This window comes from Astyanax mexicanus, chromosome 9 (assembly GCF_023375975.1).
Source record: "Astyanax mexicanus isolate ESR-SI-001 chromosome 9, AstMex3_surface, whole genome shotgun sequence".
NCBI classification, from domain to species: Eukaryota; Metazoa; Chordata; class Actinopteri; order Characiformes; family Acestrorhamphidae; genus Astyanax; species Astyanax mexicanus.
The window spans coordinates 26711644-26731302 of record NC_064416.1 but is presented as its reverse complement, the minus strand read 5'-3'; the positions used below and the strand labels follow the sequence as shown (position 1 = coordinate 26731302).

The 19659-nt window shown below is 37.5% G+C and overlaps 2 protein-coding genes across 9 annotated transcripts in view; both read right to left on the bottom strand.

Annotated features, from left to right (window-relative positions):
• The window catches only part of mctp2a (multiple C2 domains, transmembrane 2a), a 71842-nt gene extending 61787 nt beyond the window's left edge, over positions 1–10055 (bottom strand). Inside the window, exons 1-4 of the mRNA XM_022679733.2 lie at positions 9940–10055; positions 5502–6265; positions 4257–4310; positions 2940–3003 (exon numbers count right to left, since the gene is read on the bottom strand). Of these exons, the coding sequence (XP_022535454.2) occupies positions 2940–3003; positions 4257–4310; positions 5502–6224 (841 nt within the window). The 5' untranslated portion in view covers positions 6225–6265; positions 9940–10055. The remainder of the gene's footprint in view (positions 1–2939; positions 3004–4256; positions 4311–5501; positions 6266–9939) is intronic.
• Positions 10056–16109: 6054 nt separating this feature from the next.
• The window catches only part of mef2aa (myocyte enhancer factor 2aa), a 163190-nt gene continuing 159640 nt past the window's right edge, over positions 16110–19659 (bottom strand). For all 8 annotated transcript variants that reach the window (XM_049483663.1, XM_049483668.1, XM_049483665.1 and 5 more), the window contains one exon: positions 16110–18785. In XM_049483663.1, the coding sequence (XP_049339620.1) occupies positions 18443–18785 (343 nt within the window). In that variant the 3' untranslated portion in view covers positions 16110–18442. The remainder of the gene's footprint in view (positions 18786–19659) is intronic.

Below are 19659 nucleotides of genomic sequence, written 5' to 3'. Positions count from 1 at the left end.
AGATTTTAAATTCTAAAGAGCTGGTTTTCATTTCCGCATAAGACGCTTTTGTTTTGTAAGATCCAGTCTTCGTTTTTATCTCCAGTAATTGTTCTTTTTTTTAGGAAATGCTGTGAGATGAGTCAAGTTCTTACCAGATTCTACTGGCTGTGAGGAATATGACTGAAATATTGTAATTATGAGAAATAATGAGGGGATGATCGTAATTAACAGCCTCTGGGCATACACCTGTGACACTCATCAGGAGAATTAGGTACCCAATCAGCTTGGCAAGGCCTGCCAGATTAACTGGCACTGGATCTGAAGAATTGTGCTGGGCATCAAATTGGACGTGTGCTCGCTCCATTTGTGCCTAAGATTGCTGCAAACACTTTGTAAACTAAAAGCTCTTGTGAAGATTCTTGTGTATCTGTGCTGGAGTAAGTGACGTGGAGCAAAAGCTCGTTCTCTTTGGCTCCTCACGCAACGGATTAGCCTGACTGTGCTCGTGTTGACTGAAGGCTTTGTTTTTACGCTCGGACAGTCCATTTGCATTCACTGTGCTCTGAGGAAAGTCTCATTTGCTTCTGGACGCAGTGTGCCAAAACACAAACAAAGTTTTAGTCTTTCCCCAAGCCACATCATTTGATTGCCAGGACACAAACCTGTGCATCAGATACAATAGCTGTTACTGTGAGATGGGCGGTACTTTTTGAGAACACTATAATCTTTAAAGGAGTGGCCTGAAGTCAGCGGCACTGCTGCATTCAGGTCAGACCGCATGCCTTAATGTTGTCTCAGAAAGGTGTTGCCGTCCTAAAGCAGCTGAGACAAAGAGGAAGGAAGTATGTACATGGTTTTGTGATGAAGCTTTAGTGTGTTTAAAAAAGAAAAAAGTGTTTACTTTGTTCATGTAATGTGCATTATAGTAAAATAGTTTCAGGCAGCAGAGCCATATGCTGGTTTAAAAAGACATCTCAGCAGTAAATGTGCTTTTTTTCTTAAATAAAATGTAATTAGAGTAAGTTACAATTAATAAAGATATAGTAAAAAGCATTCGTTTTACATTTTGTAAGTTTATTTGCCAGGGGTGGGGCATGTCCCGATCACCCAAATACGACTAATTTGATTTTGAGTATCTTCCCGATTCGATACTTTGATGATGCAGTAAAAAAAAAGAAAGAAAGAAAAAGACATCAAAGTTGTCCTCTAAGTTTTTATTCTTCTTTTTTAATTATTATTGAACAGTATTAAAACAGCCAGTTTTTAGCATAAGATAAAGTACTAAATGGCTAAAAAATATTTTCTAAATTAAACACCCAAAAAAATGTCAACATTTTTGGTGGTCTGAGGGAGACAGTAATAATAGTGTAGTGGGTTTTAGGCCTGGCAGACTAGATTTAGACTAAACTTATTTACTTGTATTATAATATCTATATCGTGATATAGTGAAGTTACCTGCACTTCAAATTAGAATAATAATGTGCTGAGTTGCTGAGTTTAACAAAGCTTTAATGTGGGAAATAAATGCTAGTATATATGTATATATTGTCATTTTTATTTTTTTTTAAGCATATTCCAACTTAGAAAGAGGAAACGCTGAAAGTGTGTGAGTGTCTGTGACACAGAGCAAGCGGGTAAGAGAGAGAGAGAGGCTGAGAGTCTTTAGCACAGTTTGGAGAAAAATAAAGAGTGGAAGAAAGTAGCGGATGGCTGGATAAGTAGCTTTCTGCATTAACCCCTGTGTATTACTGTAAAAAAAAAATCTGAATCTATAAAATCTTTTGTTTATGTGAAAAACAAACAAAGCTGAGCTTTGGTTCTTTAATCTGATCTAAGATTTAAATCAGAAGATGTTTCTAAAATGACCTTTCTGAAACTATGCTTGTCTTAAAAGAAACTGTAGTTCTATTCGGAAGAAAGTTTAAGGTTACCTGGAACAAAAATGTAAAAAAACTGTAGACTGATATGGGCAATATTTATTAAGCTACACATACAGAGCATGTGTAACAGATGTAGAACACACGACCAGACCAGACGTTTCAATTTAGAGTTGTAGAGGATCCTAATGGTTTTCTGCTATAATCCATGCTATGCAGATCAGAAACAGATTCCTGCAGATTTTGCGGTAGGGGAGGAATGTTGACGGTGCACTGCTTGCCATGACACAGCATCTGTGTTTTGAAGACGGCAGCAGTGTTTTATTGCCAAAAATGTTGTTTACTTTGATTTGATGATGTTCTCAAAGTCGGCTGAACCAATAGATGCTCCCTTTAGGTAGCGTTTTCAGTAGAACAATAGTCCCTAATAGTTAACCAGAGTCATTTAAGAACTTAAATCAGACATAATGCTGATTTAAAATAAGTGAAATTTCTTAGTACCTCATGTTAGAGCAGATGTCACTCGCTGTTTACACCTGGTCACAGGACAACACTATAGAAATGAAACTTAGAGTCGTCAAAATATAGCTTGTAAAGCAGTATAGATTTACTCCAGGTTCCAGGTGTGAATAGGTAGCAGGGCTGTTAAATTTGGTGTTCTGGATCCAATTCTCGCATACTGTCCAATGAATATTTACCATGGCACTTCATAGCAAGATAACTAGCATGCATTTAGCCTACACGTCATACACTAAACCACATAACATAACATAACATACAGGAGATCCTTTTTAACTACACAACAGACAGTAGTATTTTTGTGAGTTTGAGCAATGAAGGTCTGCAGGTGAGATTGTAAGCTTTTCATAAATGTTGACATAGTTTACTAGTAGTTCATTTTGGTAGAATGTAATATAAATTAAAAAGCTCCACTGAGCGATCAAGAATACACAAGATTGTAAGGGGACAAAATCATATGAACCTTAAAACTGTTCATAAATCAGACAGCGTTTTTTTTCTATTGTCCCAAGAAGTTCAGAAAATGCTTACTTAAGAATATAAAAATATAAAAGTGCTCACCAGTGCGATCTCTGATCACCAGGTTCTTTCCTTCCTTTAAGTTGATGGTGAGGACATAGTGGACCTGTAAACAAAATTACAGTATTTAATCAAACATAGTTCATAGTTTGAATGTTGAAATATAGATTCAAGTTATTATTTTAAGTAGTAGTAATAGAAGTATTAATATTGTTAGTAGTAGTATTATTAGTAGCAGTAATACAGTCTAAATTAGACCTTTGTTGGTTGGAAACTAATATTTTGATCAATTTCAGCTGTAGCTCATTTACTTTTGTTTAGAGTTTTGTAAACTCAGTATGTATTGTTGTTCAAACTGAGATGCAGAACTAAACACAGTCAGTTGAGTTAAAGTAAGTTGAGTTTACTGAATAAAACACTAACAATATACATTTTTTGAGTTGAGTATATGTTTATAGAATAAAAGTTGTGCTACGTATTAAAAGAGTGAATTAATCTGCAGAATTAACTAAGAGTCAAACAACTGTTTACTACAAAGAATTTGTAACTATCAAACTTAATAGTAGGCCTAATGTGTGATAAGCACTGATAATAAATCACTTTCAAATTAGTGTTTATACAGACAGGGAATATGATAGAAAGTGTGAATTACTCTTTATTCACCTTCTTTTCTCCTCCTGAGTCAGGAGTGTCATAGTTATTGGTCTCAACTGGAACCTTACAGGGCAAAAATTTAGAATAAAAATATATTCTTGCTCTATATATATCTAGTTTAAATGAAAAAAGTATTACATATCATGCTTGGTGTTAGTTAATGTTTCTGCACTAACTGGCTGTTGTCCTGCTAAAAGATATGAGCTGTAGAGGGCTAAGATAGCTAGAAAGCGTAGCTAACTTAGCTTTAGCATTAGTTTGGTTTATCAAAAGACTGTCTGTGTTTCTTTGTGTAAATTTTAAGATAGCAAGCTACAGTCAAATGTTTTATTTTTTTTCTTTTCTGTTTTGGCCAAAAAAAAAATGATTATTTTGGCACATCACTACATTTAAATGTGTCAGGAACAAGTGTTGCCTGAGCTGTTAATGCAGGCTGTCAGGTTCAAAACAACTGTAATCATTCATTTACAGCTTTAGATATTTAATTAGTTGTAATATACTGTATACATTGTCAGAAAAAAAAAGATGTGATTGTGAAATAAAGTGCTAATTACACTGTAGCTCTAAAAGTGCCCAGACGCTTAATGTAATGTGTAAATTCAGGAAGTTAAAAGTGCATCAATTTCTGATGCAATGGTGTTTAACTGCACAGACCCAAAACAGACAGATAATTTGGAACAGATGTGTGGATTACACTTTATTCACCTTTTTTTCTCCTCCTGAGACGCTGGTGTCGTAGTCACTGCTCTCATTTGGAACCTAACAGGGCAAAGATTTACCATTTAAAATAACAGTTGTCAGCACTGAAAGTAGAGACTTATTATAACTGGAACTAGAACTTATTTTTACTAAAACTTCAGAGACACTCAATTTGACATCACTTTGAGATGCTATCAGGTACGTTTATTTATTCTTTTTTTTGTGCAGTGTAGCCTTGGTGAGTAGGTCAGGGTGTTTTCACACAAACACAGGAGCGGTTCGTTTGTGGTGAGAATATGATCCTTGTCTTGATTAGTCTTTATCAAACAGTCAAATATGCTCCTTCTATGCTAAATGGCTGTTCAGGTGCAGGCTAATAAATGTATTAGCCTATTGGCTCCTGGCACCATCTATTTGCACACTGGGAGAATCTTTCTCTCATTTTTTCCCTCAATTAATTTGTGTGCAGTTGAACTCTATATTGTTTTATATTATGTTGTATTGTATTGTATTGTATTGTATTGTATTGTATTGTATTGGACTCTGTACTGTACTGAATTTTCTGCTGCTGAGAGTCAGACATGAGTTACATCATCAGCATTTGGGAAAATTGCAAATAGCAATATGTAAGTAAATAGAAGTGGCATTCAATACTGCTTAAAGTGCACTTAAGTGTAGTTTTAGTGTATTTACTGTAGCATTAAGGTTTACACAAATTAGACACACAAAATAGTACAGTTCTAATATACTTTAAATGTATTTTGCAGAACTAACACAACATAGGGCTTTTTAATTGCTTAACTTAATTGCAATTTAAATATATTTAAGTTTCCATAAGTCATTCCAAAATAGTATATTTAGTATGTATTAAACTATGTATAAATTCTCATGTTTAAAGAATGTAAGAATGTATTTTTCCATGTTAAGCATACTTTTTATTTTTATTTTTATTTTTTTATAGAAGGGGCCACTTTACTGCATCAAGGATGGTCCATGACCCAAACGACTATTATTTTTTTTTAAACAAAGTCCCTTTGTATTACCTTCTTATGCTCTGTGGCTTTTATAACACTCTGTAGATTGCCAGTCAGTAAACACATGCATTTCCCAGAAGTTTAAGAGGTTAATGGATAAGGCATAGAAATATGTAAATATTACCATCAGTAATCAAATATTTGTGTACTTGATAAAATGAGAAAGGAGTACAGATAAAATGTACGTGTTTGTACCCAGCCTATCATGTCAACTTACTTCATCTATATCCTCAGCTGATCCACTAACGCACATGTCTGTACTTCCTGGAGATAAGAGATCTATCGCTGCTGTTATTTCCTGCTCAGAACATTCCTCGTCAGATTCAGAATCACTGTCCTGGTCGTCGATGTACCATTTGGTTTTTCTGTCTCCTTTTTCTGCTTTCTTATCAGGCATGTCATTATTGGTAGGGTTATCCACAACAGCTGGTGAGTCTGATGTTGGTGGCACATCCCACACAGTATGCCTGGCTGATGACGGTGTGTCTGGAAAGGTGAACTGATCCAGAACCTTGGTTGCAGATGGTGTAGATGGAAAGGGGGATCGGTTAATTAAACAAGCTTTGTCTGCAGAAGTGTTTCGGGGCAGTAACTGGGTTAGAGGTTGTGTGTCTGGTGCGGTGTGCCGCTCTCTGGAACTGGTTGAGGATGGTGTGTCTGGACATTGGAGCTGGTCTGTGGGCCAGGCTGAAAAGGCCACGTCTGTGACGGAGAGGTTATCAGAATAAGCCACACTGGAGGTTTCTTCGATAAAGCTCAGGTCGGCGGTGGAGTCGGGGGCTTTAATCTGGTCAAATCTGTTCGCCATCACTGGTGATGACCTGCTGAGATCAGGCACCGAGATACTCCGCCTGTATTTCAAGGGAGTCTTCTTCTTCTTCTTCACATTAAAGAGTTTAAAATCTCGCAATTTGGATAAAACATTCTTCTTGGGATCCATTTTAACAACAGTTGAGGTTTTTTTTTTCTCTTACTCTATTTCTGAAGGAAAAAAAACAAAATAAAGAATATTAAATAATTTTCAAAAAAGTAACCTTTACAATCACATCATGTAATATAACCCATACCTACATATACATTGACCTGCCACTTTATGACGAACCTATATAAAGTGGCTTGCAAAAGTATTCATACCCCCTGAACTTTTCCATATTTTGTCACTTTACAACCACAAACATAAACATATTTAATTTGAATTTAATGTAAAAGACCAACACAAAGTGGTATACAATTGTAAAGTGTAAAGAAAATGATGCATGATTTAAAACATTTTTTACAACAAAAACAAACTGAAAAAAGTGTGGTGTGCAAAAGTATTCATCCCCTTTTCTCTGGGTGCAACTGATGGCATTCAGAAGTTGCCTGATGAGTGCAAATGACTAAAAAGAGTCTACCTGTGTGTAATCTAACCTCAGTACAAATACAGCTGCTCCGTGACGGCCTCAGGGGTTGGTTAAGAGAATATTGGGGAGTAAACAGCATCATGAAGTCCAAAAAAAACACACCAGACAGGTCAGGAATAAGTTTGAAGTTTAAAGCAGGCTTAGGCTATAAAGGATATAAATAAACCATATTGTGTCATATTCAGCAAGAACATAGCATGTAACATATGTAGACTAGTATGAAGATGATCCATGGCAAGAGATTGAGAAAAAAATCAAGCGAAATGTACAAACAGAGCTTCTTTTATATATTTGTATTGTACTAAAATCCATTCATTTTAATATGTGCTTATGCAGCTGAAAAAGGCAGCTTAGTGCATTCCAAATTGCTCTTTTATACTGTAAGTAATTTTGGAATCAGTACACACTTTACACTTATACTTGAGTAAAAATGTTGAATTTATATTTCAACTTCTACAGAAGTATTTTAAAACCCTAGTATGTGTACTTCTACCTCTGTAGTTTTAGTCTGTGTCAAAATGGTCCTACATGAACTCTTCTGTGATTTTTCCTGGCAAATGAAATGATGTCAGTATTATCTCAATGGATCAGAAAACTACATTCCTTCTTCCTGCTTTTTCACACTAATGACTGATTAATGTCAAAAGAGGGTGGCCAAACTTAACCCTATTGATCATATCAGCCAGTGCAGGCGAACAGGTCATGCTGGGTGTGTTAATGTCAGATCACTTCTGGTACAGCAAGTGTAACAGAGGGACTGACACCTTTGTTATGCAGTAAGTTGGCACCAACACAGGAATGGGCAATAAAAACACAGAAATCGTCAGTGTGAAAGTCATTTGCGCAGCTCATTGTGTTAATAAAATTATAATGAAATAGAATCACACAGATATTATTATTACTACACTCAGTATGGTATCATATGTAACGTGTACACATGCCAGGATTCCATTCAAAGTTAAACTATCAGAAAACATTTAAAACAATTAGATGTACTGGTTTATTCATTAACTTACAGCTTCCGTTACTGTAAACAGCTAAGTGACTGTCATCTGATGATGAGCTGATTTACGAAAGGCTTCATAATTCTCAAATATGTTTAGAAAATCACTTTTTGTTTGCGGTTTTATAAAGTCCATTCTTACTTATAAAATTAATCAATAATCAGTTGTTCCAGATTCTTGTGTCTTATTCTAAGCACTGCCCTTTTGAGGTATTGTAATAATGTTTAGTTCAGAAGACTGAGGGCCTCGACAAAACTGAGTCAGGCTTGCTAAGAGTTTTGGAAACATCTGATGCTGAATTTTAATTTTAATTGCACCTTTCATAAAGATCATGTTTTTGCAGATGCTGCTGCACAGTAGAGCAGTGCACTGCCAAACATTTTTCTCAAACAATAACCTTCCCCATTCCTGTTAACTACTAATGTAATTCGTATTTACATTTCAAACTAAGGAAATTCCTACTCGCCAACACTTTGGTATTTCCTTCTTACCTGCTCTGTGGCATTAATTATATTAATTATCAGAGTGCTAGGCTAAGCAGCTTAGAGGAGCCCATGACTGTGGATTGTTGAGACAATGTTTTATGAGTAAGTATTTGTAAAGCTTTGGCATGTTTATCACCTGGCATTTATGCAAGTATTGTGAACAATCTGACTTTTTGTTGGAAGAGTTTCTACAAATGAGAGGAGTCAAGCATCATTACCAAGTTACTACTTACTGAATATTCTGCACATGAAAAAACAACAATAGTTAAAGTTGGTTTCTCATTCTTATTAAAATAATTTCTGTATAACCTTAACTGATGCAGCATTTGTATTCTTCTTTCCCTTTCCTGATACCTGAAACACATCCTGTCATTTACTGTATCTGAGTCTGTGTAATCTCATCTCATGTGAGATCATAGGATCTCAGTGGATACTGATAGTAAATTCCTAAACATTCTTCCTGATCGTCTCTGTCTTTGCAGCAGTATAGAGCTGTAAGAAGGAAAGCACTAGAAACCATAAAAAAAATTACCAGTAATGCAGCAGCAGGAAGTTTGACGTTTCTATCACATGCTTCTGTGAGATTATGGGTCGGTTGCAAAGTAAAAATCTCATTATCTGATTACCTTTGTGCATGTAAATGCGATGACTGACAAACTCTGGTTTTATACAGTTTTTACATGCATTTAGGCATGAATTTAGCAACATTCATTAATACGATACGTTGTACTCCTCTTCAGACAAAAAAAAGATGCTTTTATTTCAGACTATTAATTGTTTGCCTACAGTTGATAGAAAGCTAAAATATAAAGCAAATAAATGTTACATACGTTTCTGAAGTTTACCAGGTTGTCTCTCTGTAAGTTATAAATTGGCATCGGCAGGATTGTGTGATATTGGATATTGGTTTTATCCTAGAATTCCCACATCAACGCTTCCCTATTTCTGATATCTCCATGTTCGCAGTAGTTTATGTATCAGCACTATTAGCAGCACCATGGGTGCTCAGGTTACCAGCAGAAAAAAAGTCCTCAGACCTACCAGACACCCTGTTTTTAGAATGAATATATGTGTGGCTATGTAAGAATGGTGGCAGATGTGCATTGCTGCCACTTATTATAATATTTCTTCCTCTTCCCACTCAAAATCTTAAGGACTGTGGATTTAAGCTGTAGCCTGTTAAGCTCTAGACCAGGGGTCGGCAATAAGCGTGAAACATCTCACCCATGAGATTGTTTAAACTATAATGAACGATAATTAAAATGCTTCACTTGCGAACTTTAGTTTACACGCCTCCTCTGTATGTCTGTCGCGCTCGGCGTGTCTTTAGTTTCTGAGTGTTTTTTTTTTCCATCCGTTTTTCATTATTAAGACCTTTTTCCCCAGCTGTGTCAAAATTCATTAGTCAGGGCTGCGTTGTCGCCCACCACATAATGGCCTGGAAAAAAATCTCTCTTTATATTATATTAAAATCTTAATATCTCTTAGATTTCTCTTTATTATTATTATTGTTGGACGGACTTCACTTTCAGTCCTCAAGTTCTCTGGATAAATAATAAATCATATTCTTTTTAGAAAATAAAGAAATGGAGAAGAAAATCAAGACTATTCTAAAATTAGCTAACTTCAATCAAAGTGATTGCTGTTTATATATTCTCATATCTTCTCAGACACTGTAACCAGTTGTCAGCAGGTAAACACACCTTTCAACCCTCAGAATCCCTGTTTAAACATCAGAAAATAATAATGTGAGCAGCTCTTACCTATTTCCAGGTAAAAACACTACTTTATAGTTTCCTTAAGCAAGTCATGACCAGTCCCTCCTGTGCTTCAGCTTCTGTCTCATTAAGCTGGTTTCGGGTGTGTGTGTGTGTGTGTGTCCGTGTGGTGTAGGTCACGTCACTTAAAAACTGTACCACTGTGCTCCTGAGTTACCTGCCTGGCTGTTTCACCTGTCTGTGTTTAAAACTTGTACATAAATTGATGTAGGCTAATTTTTTTTTTAATTAATAAATAAATGTATTTTTCTGGGTCTTAGGGTGTGTCTGATATCGGAGGTAGTTGACTTGATGCTTTGCTGGCTAGCCTTGTTTACCTAAAAGAGGAAGTTTAGTGAATAATTTCTTTGTATTCAAATCAAAAGATGATAACATTTTACATTACCTTACATTAGCAGTGTTATACAGGTCACTGCTTAGTCCCTAGCTTGTTAGATATGAAAATATATAATAAAAAATAGCATTTTCTTGATTACTGAACTGTAATGTAAAAAGTACTTCCTGACTGAAGAGCTCAGCTCTTAACTACTTTAGCTACTTTAACTACATTTTTCTGCAGTGTCTTGGTCCTCTCAGTAATGGATTGCAGGGCTGGCTGTTTTCAGGGATTCTGTCTCCATCTGCTGGTCAAACTCCGCAAGTGCACCCAGTCAGAGACCATTTCTATAGAGGATAATAAATCCCACTTTAGGGTTCGTCAGACCACCAGAGGGCTCTCCTGACTAAAGTAAAAAATGAATGGGTTATAATGGAGCAATTGAGCAAAATCATAGGTTATTACATTTTGATTAGATTTTATTGGGTGTTTATTTCACCAGTCACACCATGTGTAAACACTTTAAAGATATATATATATATATATATATATATATATATATATATATATATATATATATATATACAGGTGCTGGTCAACGAATTAGAATAATTTGAAATAGTGCAATCATGAAATTCTTTGAATGCATTTTTTGTGCAGAAAGCAAATCAGGTGTTCACCGCACCTGTCCTACTCGTTAGACTAATCACAGAACTCGTTACCTGGAAAAAAAATTGCTCAGCTGAGCTTTCCAAAAGGCCCATTTAGGCCATTTAACTGTGACACTGTTGTTTTATTGAATTAGAATAATGGAGAAACCGTTTCATTGAATTAGAATAAATGCTCGATTTTTTGTTTTCTGTGAAGAGTGTTCACTGTGCAGTATAAAGTCAGGGTTGAGTAGAATTTCTAAGTTGTAAAATCAATCATGGGTAAGCAGCGCGACCTCTCAACCGGAATAGTGGCTCAAATTCAAGCCCTTCGCCAACAAGGCTTGACCCAAACTAAAATTGCTGAGCAGCTCGGCATCAGCCAGTCTTCCGTCTGCAAAGCTCTCAAGAAAAACTGCAGCAAGCGCACCAACTGTTCCGGCGTCCGAAAAACTTCTGCTCGCGACAACAAGCAGCTGAGAAAGATCGCAGTCAGCAACCGGTTCAAGTCCACTTCCGAGCTCACCAACTTGTGGAACAAGCAGACCGGCGCTGACGTCTCCAGATCAACCACTTACCGTCGTCTGCGCGAACTCGGCTTCAAATCTCGCGTTCCAGCAGTAAAACCGATGCTGAACAAGAAACAAATGGAGAAACGGCTGAAGTGGGCCAAAGAACACGGCGAGTGGACTGCTGAAGACTGGCAGAAAGTGGTCTTCAGTGACGAATCACGCTTCTGCATCTCCTTCGGTGACCAAGGTCCTCGTGTCTGGCGTCGTGGTGGCGAAACCTACAACCACGAGTGCGTGAAAAGATCCGTCAAGTTTCCCCAGAGCATTATGGTCTGGGGATGCATGTCCGCTCGAGGTGTAGGGAAACTCTGCTTCCTCAAGAAGACTGTCAATGCTGCCGTATATCAAGATGTTCTGGAAACGTTCCTGATTCCGACTGTTGAGGAACAGTTCGGCGAAGAAGACTTCATATTTCAACAGGATCTTGCACCGGCTCATGCGGCAAAGTCGACCAAAGATTGGTTCACTAAAAAACAGCTTGAAGTTTTGGCATGGCCGGCCAACTCGCCTGACCTCAATGTCATTGAAAACCTTTGGGCCATCGTCAAGCGGAAAATTCGCGACAGAAAGCCTACTACGCTGGACCAACTGAAGCAGAACATCGCCACTGCCTGGGAAGCTGTGAGTGCGGAAACTTGCGACAAGCTGGTCAAATCGATGCCGCGGAGACTTCAGGCAGTCATACAAGCCAAGGGGGCAGCCACAAAATACTGAGAAAGTGATGATTGTAATTATAATAAAAATTATTCTAATTCAATGAAACGGTTTCTCCATTATTCTAATTCAATAAAACAACAGTGTCACAGTTAAATGGCCTAAATGGGCCTTTTGGAAAGCTCAGCTGAGCAAATTTTTTTCCAGGTAACGAGTTCTGTGATTAGTCTAACGAGTAGGACAGGTGCGGTGAACACCTGATTTGCTTTCTGCACAAAAAATGCATTCAAAGAATTTCATGATTGCACTATTTCAAATTATTGTTTAGGCCTACTGACTGCATTGACCAGAATCAGTAATCCAACATCTTACCATGTAAGACTGCAACAGATGTGGAAGATTTCTTACAGCACTCAGTCCTTCACTTTTAGAGACTCATTAAGTCTCTAAGTGATACTAACTGACCATCCTGAGAGCATCACAGTACAATGTGTCAGTGTGTGTTGTGACTTTATTTACAGAATGTAGGTGTGCAGTGTTCGTGCTGGAGATGTGTGTGTTTGTTCCTGTGAGATGTAGGTGATATTTGGAAGTTTTGGTGTGATCATGTGTGGTTTAAAAATGTAAACCGCTGGTCTCGGGAAGTTCCATGTGTGAACACACGTCAAGGGTTCACACTGATCATAGATTAGATCTGATCTGAGATTAGGCTGTTTTTAGTGTAGGTTTGTCATGTTGTTTAGAGGAGAAGTGTTGCAGCATTAAGCAGCTGTTGAGTGCATGTAGAAAGTAAGTGTATCTGTTGTGGTCTTGCTCTGTGTAGTCTGGCTCTGAGGAAAGACAGGTCGGTCCTGTTGGACGGTTGCAGGCAGACAGCGGGGCTGCAGGTCCTTTTACACCATTAACATTTCCTTCTGATGAAAAAGGAAGCTCACATAGCTGTGTTATACCACTTGTTAACTGCTTTCCCCTCACTTTGCGCTCCAACTCGTCCCAAACCCCTGGGTTGGGTTTTATTTCAGGTGTCTGTGAAGGATAAACACTTTTTTCTCTACTACCAAACTATCAAAGTGTCCCATCATTCATTTATAGTCTTTAATATTAATCTACAATGTAGTTAATAATATAAATTAAGGACAAATTATGATTGATTAGTGTAATAAATCTAATATTTAGTGTAATCTGTTACTGGTCTGATCCTACACTGTATGCTTGGATAAGTATAGGTTTGTATTTAGTCTTCTATAAAATAAAGATTTGAAATAACCATAGAAAATTAGATGTATAAAGCACATCGCCAACACAAAGTCAGCAGCTCAGAAAATGATGCTCTTCAAGTTTACTGTCTCTAAGGTAGCCTGGGGGGAATCACTACACACTGAAGATGAGAGTGTCTGAAACTGGGGGACACATCCACAGACTAAACTCCATTTATTTTAAGTTGATTTAACTCCAAGATCTTAGTTTGAAAGTATACATGATGAGTTTTCAGATACTCAGATAAGTAGAAGTATCTGAATATTTACAAGATAATCCACAATTGTTCGTGACTCGAAACCAAATACCCAGTGATGCTAATGCTAATTCTCTGCTAATCGATGTTGAGGCCTGGTGCTGCTCACCAACATCATGTGTAAAAGATACCAGACCAAATGTGACCAGACAGAACCTATTCATCTTCTCTCACGTCTGAGCATTAGTGAGAGTTTCATGAGATGTTCAGTATTTATATCCACTAGCTCCAGGTTTCTCAGTGCAGTGATAGGAAGGCAAGTAGAGTTTGAGCATTTGAGAGTACATTGAGGTTTTTAATAAAGCGGACAGTTTCTAATATTCGGGACTTCACAGGTGGACAAAGTCTGCTCAGATTCAGAGAGCTGTTCACTTCAGTTTTGTACAGAATAAGCGAGAGAATCTATGTTACACAGTAAAAGCCAATATCTTTACTTAAGTGAATGCAGAATACAAATTTATACAACAATCTCTAGCATAATATCTTAGTCATTCAATAAAAAGTTCACTAGAATATTTATTGTATAATGAAGATAAAACAACACATTCAAGGGAAATATAATGCAAATTAACTTAAAATTATTCTCTTGACTTTCTCTTGTCTTGTTTTTTTTTTCTCTTCCATTTTATCTGAAACATTTAATTTCATTCATGGCAACAAAGTCCAGCTTGTGCCGCCAAACGGTTTGAGCGCTCAAACCGCGAAACAGCTTGTTGAAGTGAACTAGAAACTACAAACAATTACCAAATACATAGTTCTGTTTTTAGAAAAGCCGTAAAGCAAAGCGGTGTACTCTTGCACAGCAAAGTGAAGAAAAGTTCTCTACAAAGAATCCCATTTTTTTTTCTTATATAAACCCTTCGTTTCACATTCAGGTCATTATGTGGTGCCGCAAGCGACGCTCGGATCGAAACTAGCGACTCCCTCCCTTTAGATTTCCTATGTATTTAGTGTGTGTTTGTTGGGGCAAATGGGGGGGGGGGGAGGTGTGATAATCAGGATGTGACTGTGGCTAGGCCTCTTTTTTATTTTTGTTTTTTGTTTGTTTGTTGTTTTTTCATTGGGGATGAATTTGATGCTGATGAGATTTTCAAGCTTGATTTAGAACACCAACTACTCTTTGGAATAAGGCTCTAACTGTGCACAAGAGAGAAACTCTAGAAATTCCCTGATTGCTAATCATGAGCTAGTGTGTGTATACATGTGAGTGTGTGTGTGTATGTGTGTGCATTGCAGTTTGAGTGCCCTGCATGTGATTACTCCACCCTGCAGTGCATAGCGCTGCAATGGCATTATTGCTTGTCTACCCTGAAGGCGTTGATTGTGTTTATACACTCATGATGGACATCATCATAAAAATATGGACTTTTAATGAACTTGCATACTTGCAGCTCCTTTCAGTCACACGTGTTCATTCCTGCATTAAGTGATTAAATCGGTGAGAGACGGTTGATAGCGAAAGCTATAAACCAAAGGGCTCTTTTGTATTAAGGTGACTAAAGGAGTTTAAATGGCTTTCTGTGGTACTTATAGAAGAGCCAATAAAACATGGGCCTATTTTAGATGCAAGCACTTAAGGGATTAAGGTTTTAACAGTCGTTTTTTCTCAACTGCTCGAATACTGAGCATGTTTGTATGCTAGGCAACGTTATGAATGGGTGTATGATTGACTGATCTGTAGCTAATGTATGATGTAAATACAGTACTGCACAGGAGGTGTGGGCACCTGAATGCATAATTTACTTCTATTTCTCTCAGCAGTAAGATACTGTGTTTGCTTGCAAAACTTCAAATCACATTAAGAATTAAATGGATGCAATTAAACAAAAAAGTAAGTAAAATGTTTTTTTTTGTTGTTGTTGTAAAGTTTTAAGTACAAAGCTTCAGTTCCAGGAAGCAGGATTTCTCGTGTGTTTCTCCAGCCAGGACACTGATGTGTTTTTAATTCCATCATCAGCTCACCTAATGTAATAGCATTAAACTCAACATTAAACTGAATTGTGCTGGGTGATGATAAATATAAACAATACCAGACTCTCTCTAAAGGAAAGCTTTGCAGATGTTTAGTGAACACTGTTTTCTGTATAAATCTTATTTGTGTCTATACTAATTTTGCTGTTTAACAGAGAAAAGAAACTATTACTGCCAGTAATAAATATTCTCATATGTGCCTAAAACCTCTGCAAAATACTGTATATATTTATATTTTTCTCCTCTTCAGATTGTTTTTTCCTCAGTGGTCATATCAGTGTGGACGCTGTGGTGCTGAGCCTTCTCAGTGGCCCCGTATGCTGGGCTGTGTGTTGTTTTGAGGACTGCATAGATCAACAGGAGCTTATTGCCAGCTGCTATGGTGCCTGTGAGGGCAGGGAGGTATCTAAAACTCGGTGTGAACACCCCAAGTGAAGGTAGGTGACAAATAGATAGCAAATGTAAAGAGAGGGAGCCTCTTTTTAAGGTTTTTTTTTTTTTTTTTTTTTTTTATCCCCCCGAAAGGCGAACCCGAACATACGAACGTGTACAATCCAGCAGAGAGATGGGTTTGCATTGTCTAGCGGTCGAGCGTTTGTCTTTTTGCTGCTGAATTCCCCCTGACACTCTGCCACGCCCCCAGAATTTGCCTGGAGTTGGGCAGTGAGGTGTGTGAGCGCGCGTGTGCTGGTCGCAGCTGCTTCTGCTGCTGCTGTTGCTGCGTACGAAAAAAAAAAGCGTAGACGAGAAGAGCATCAGCGTGGAGATGCAGAACGCACACAAAAACGCACATACATCCCCGTCATGGTATATCCAGCACTAACAGAGCGATTTGATGCCTCGGAGAATCGGATATCACCACCCCGCACCCAACCCCCTCCCCCAGAGCCGATTCACCAAAAAAAAATGGGAGGGGAAAATAGTGTGTTCTGTACATAGTATGTATAAGGATTGACAAGGTTATGGGCTAATATTTACAGTACGTGGGTAATAACATGGAGCATTAAGTGCCTTAGAAGAGGGTTTTCTCTTTTTTGATTGAAAGGAGAGTGAGAGTGTAATTCCAATCAGTTAATCCAAAAAATGAGGAAAAAAAAAGTCTGAAAATCAATTCAGAACAGATATGTGTCTTTGATTGGAGGTTCAAATGGATAAAGTTTGAAATGGGTCCTTGCTTTTATTTTCTTTAGGCAGTGTGTTCAGCGGCCGCTGGCCCGACCCCTTCTGTGAGCCGTGTGATTGGTAAAGTGAAAAGGAGGAAGAAAAAAAAACATTCCTCCTTTTCCTTAATGTGACAATTTTCCTTGTACAAAATCAAAAAAAAAAAAAAAGTTTTAAACTTACAGCACTGTTGTTACAATTTCTTGAGGACAGACATTCACCATCATTAAAGGGAAAACGACCCAAAATCAAAGAAAGTAAAGAACAGGAAAAAAATGACCTTCAAATAAAAAACACTTTGATTATTATTAGCAGTAATAAGTCAGATCTGAAGAAAGTACAGTATAGTTAACAAAATAGTAAATATTAACCAGTGAATACTCTACTTAGTAAGGATCTCGCCTTGTAAACCTGGCAGTAATCCACAAAAATATACTTTTTTTCTTCAATCTGGTGAAGTTACAATACATACGTACTTACACCGAAAGTGATATATATTAAAGTTGCTATATACATAACAAAAAAAAAAAAAAAAAAAGTTTGGCTCAAATCTTTAATTTACAAACAGAACAGCAAGTGTTCATGGCTTTAGATATTGTTTCAAGATCAGCTTTGCATGTGTATATTTATATATATTTATATATTTTCATAGTTCTTAACAAATACATTATGACAGAACTACAATGAAATGGATAGTGTGAGAGAAATGAGAATTTCCAAACCTACAACAAAACAGGAATTAACATACAGGCTTTGGCTTATTTTACCATTTGTTTGAGCTGCATTAAATTGAGGACTCCTGTCTCCAGATCAACTGGGCTAATGTTTTACTCATTTTCCTTTCTTCAAAATAAAAAACACCAACAAATAAAATCAGTGTATCAGCACTACACTGTACATCAGTTTGTGGTTTGTGTCTAAACAAACAAATCAAACACAAATTAAAAGACATGTTGGATGTGTCGGTGGTGTTCCGTTCCTATGTTATGATGTAGCTAAAAGCTAATATGCTCATTTTTAGAAGAGAGGTGATCCCGTTTTAGACATGTACTTCCCTTTGTAAACCAAAAAACAAAAATCTTAATCTTAATTCTTGAACGAGTTAACACATGACTTGAACTTTCTAAGGGGTGTGTAAAGATAGAAGATTTAAAGTCAAGAGGCCAGCAGGCAAGAGCCTTCAGACAGAAAGCAAGGCTTTAAACTTGCTCCGATTGTTTAAAACCTGCAAATTCAACAGCAAAAAAACAGCTACTACAAGTGCCAAACCGGACCAGTGACTACAGTAACCTAAAATGTATCAATTCACGGCTTTCTTTTCTTTTGACTTAAACACTGAACTCTCGCTAAAAATCTGCACTGCATCAAGTACCTGATAACGCCTGAACCTGTCCGAGTAAACGGCCCATTTTCTCTCTCCCTGCTTAGTTGCACCACGTTAATTTCGATATGTCAGGACATCTTTGAATTTCCTTCAGCTTCCTTCCGAAACAAAAAAAAAAAAAAACAAAGTTAAATAATAATAATAGAATAATAACATTAAGAACCCTTCCTGCTGTGGCCTCTCTTTCTCTCTCTCTCTCTGCGTGGCCCGCTTGCCGGGTGGTAGACCAAAGCTCGGGCCGCCCGGGTCATTTTTTTTTTTTTTTTTTTATGTGACCCAGGTGTCCATCCGCATGCGCTTTACAGACGGGCTCTGGCGCTCATCGGCTCCCGGTGCAGGGGGCCGTCCCAGACCCAGCGGTGGCGAGTGGAAGTCGGGCCGGTGGTCCTCGCGGTCGCTGCCGTCGTACGAGGAGCAGGAGGAGCTGAGGCTGTCCACGGGCGAGCGGCCCATGTCCGGCCGGCCGGCGGAGGGCTGAGGCTGCTGCTGAGGGGGGAAGCCGGACGGGGTGACTCGTTCACGAGGAGGTGAGATGGGCTCCGATTTGATGTTGATATTCTGGCTGGTGTTGATGGAGAGGTTGGAGCCCTGAGGTACGTGACCACCACCCCTGAATAGAGGAAACAGAAATATTAACACTGTACACAGTGTATATGTATTAAGTAACTTCATCACTTTACTTGGATGGTCCATTATAGATGTCTCATAGATGCTCAACTAACATTTCACTGAATATCTATTAAAAAAAACATCTGAACTTTCAAATAATTAAATGATTTTAATTGACCTTAACCTTAATCCTAACTTTAAGCCTACTATTAGCCTAAAACTTAAAAATAACCCTTAACCCTAATAAACTATTAGATGTTAAGGTTAGGGTTTTGGGTTAGGGTTAGATGTACATTAACATTTAATAGAGAATAATTTACATTTAACTGAATCAAATTTCTTTTAACAGACATTTTGTGGAATGTCAGTTGACCATCTACAAGGCATCAACAGTGGACCATTCAGATAGTGTTACCATAACATTTTATTTCACTCTTTAAATGTTTGCTTGCATCCACCAGGTAGGCCAAACAGGCTCATAAGCTTTACTAGCATTTGCAACATTACAAATGCAAGATTCACACAAAATCCTTACAGTATTTTCCAAACCTTGCAACCATTACTGTATAATCACTGTGCTACATGTGCAACTATGTAAAGCTCTTTCAAAATTAAACATGCTTTGCTTCATTTACAACAACACACCCATAATCGAGAGCATTCGGCTATTTTTTTTAATCACTGGTAAAATCTGATAAAAACCTCATGAATATGTTGTAGTGTTTGGCTTAAAGCACAATAAACATAATTTTATTGCTGCGCTGTATTTGCACAGATCACCCTCACATCTTATGGTGGCTTTTCCCAGAGATGTTTTATAAAGATAACCCTCATCCAGGCATCTGTTTTAAATAGATAAAAGGCCAGATAAAGCC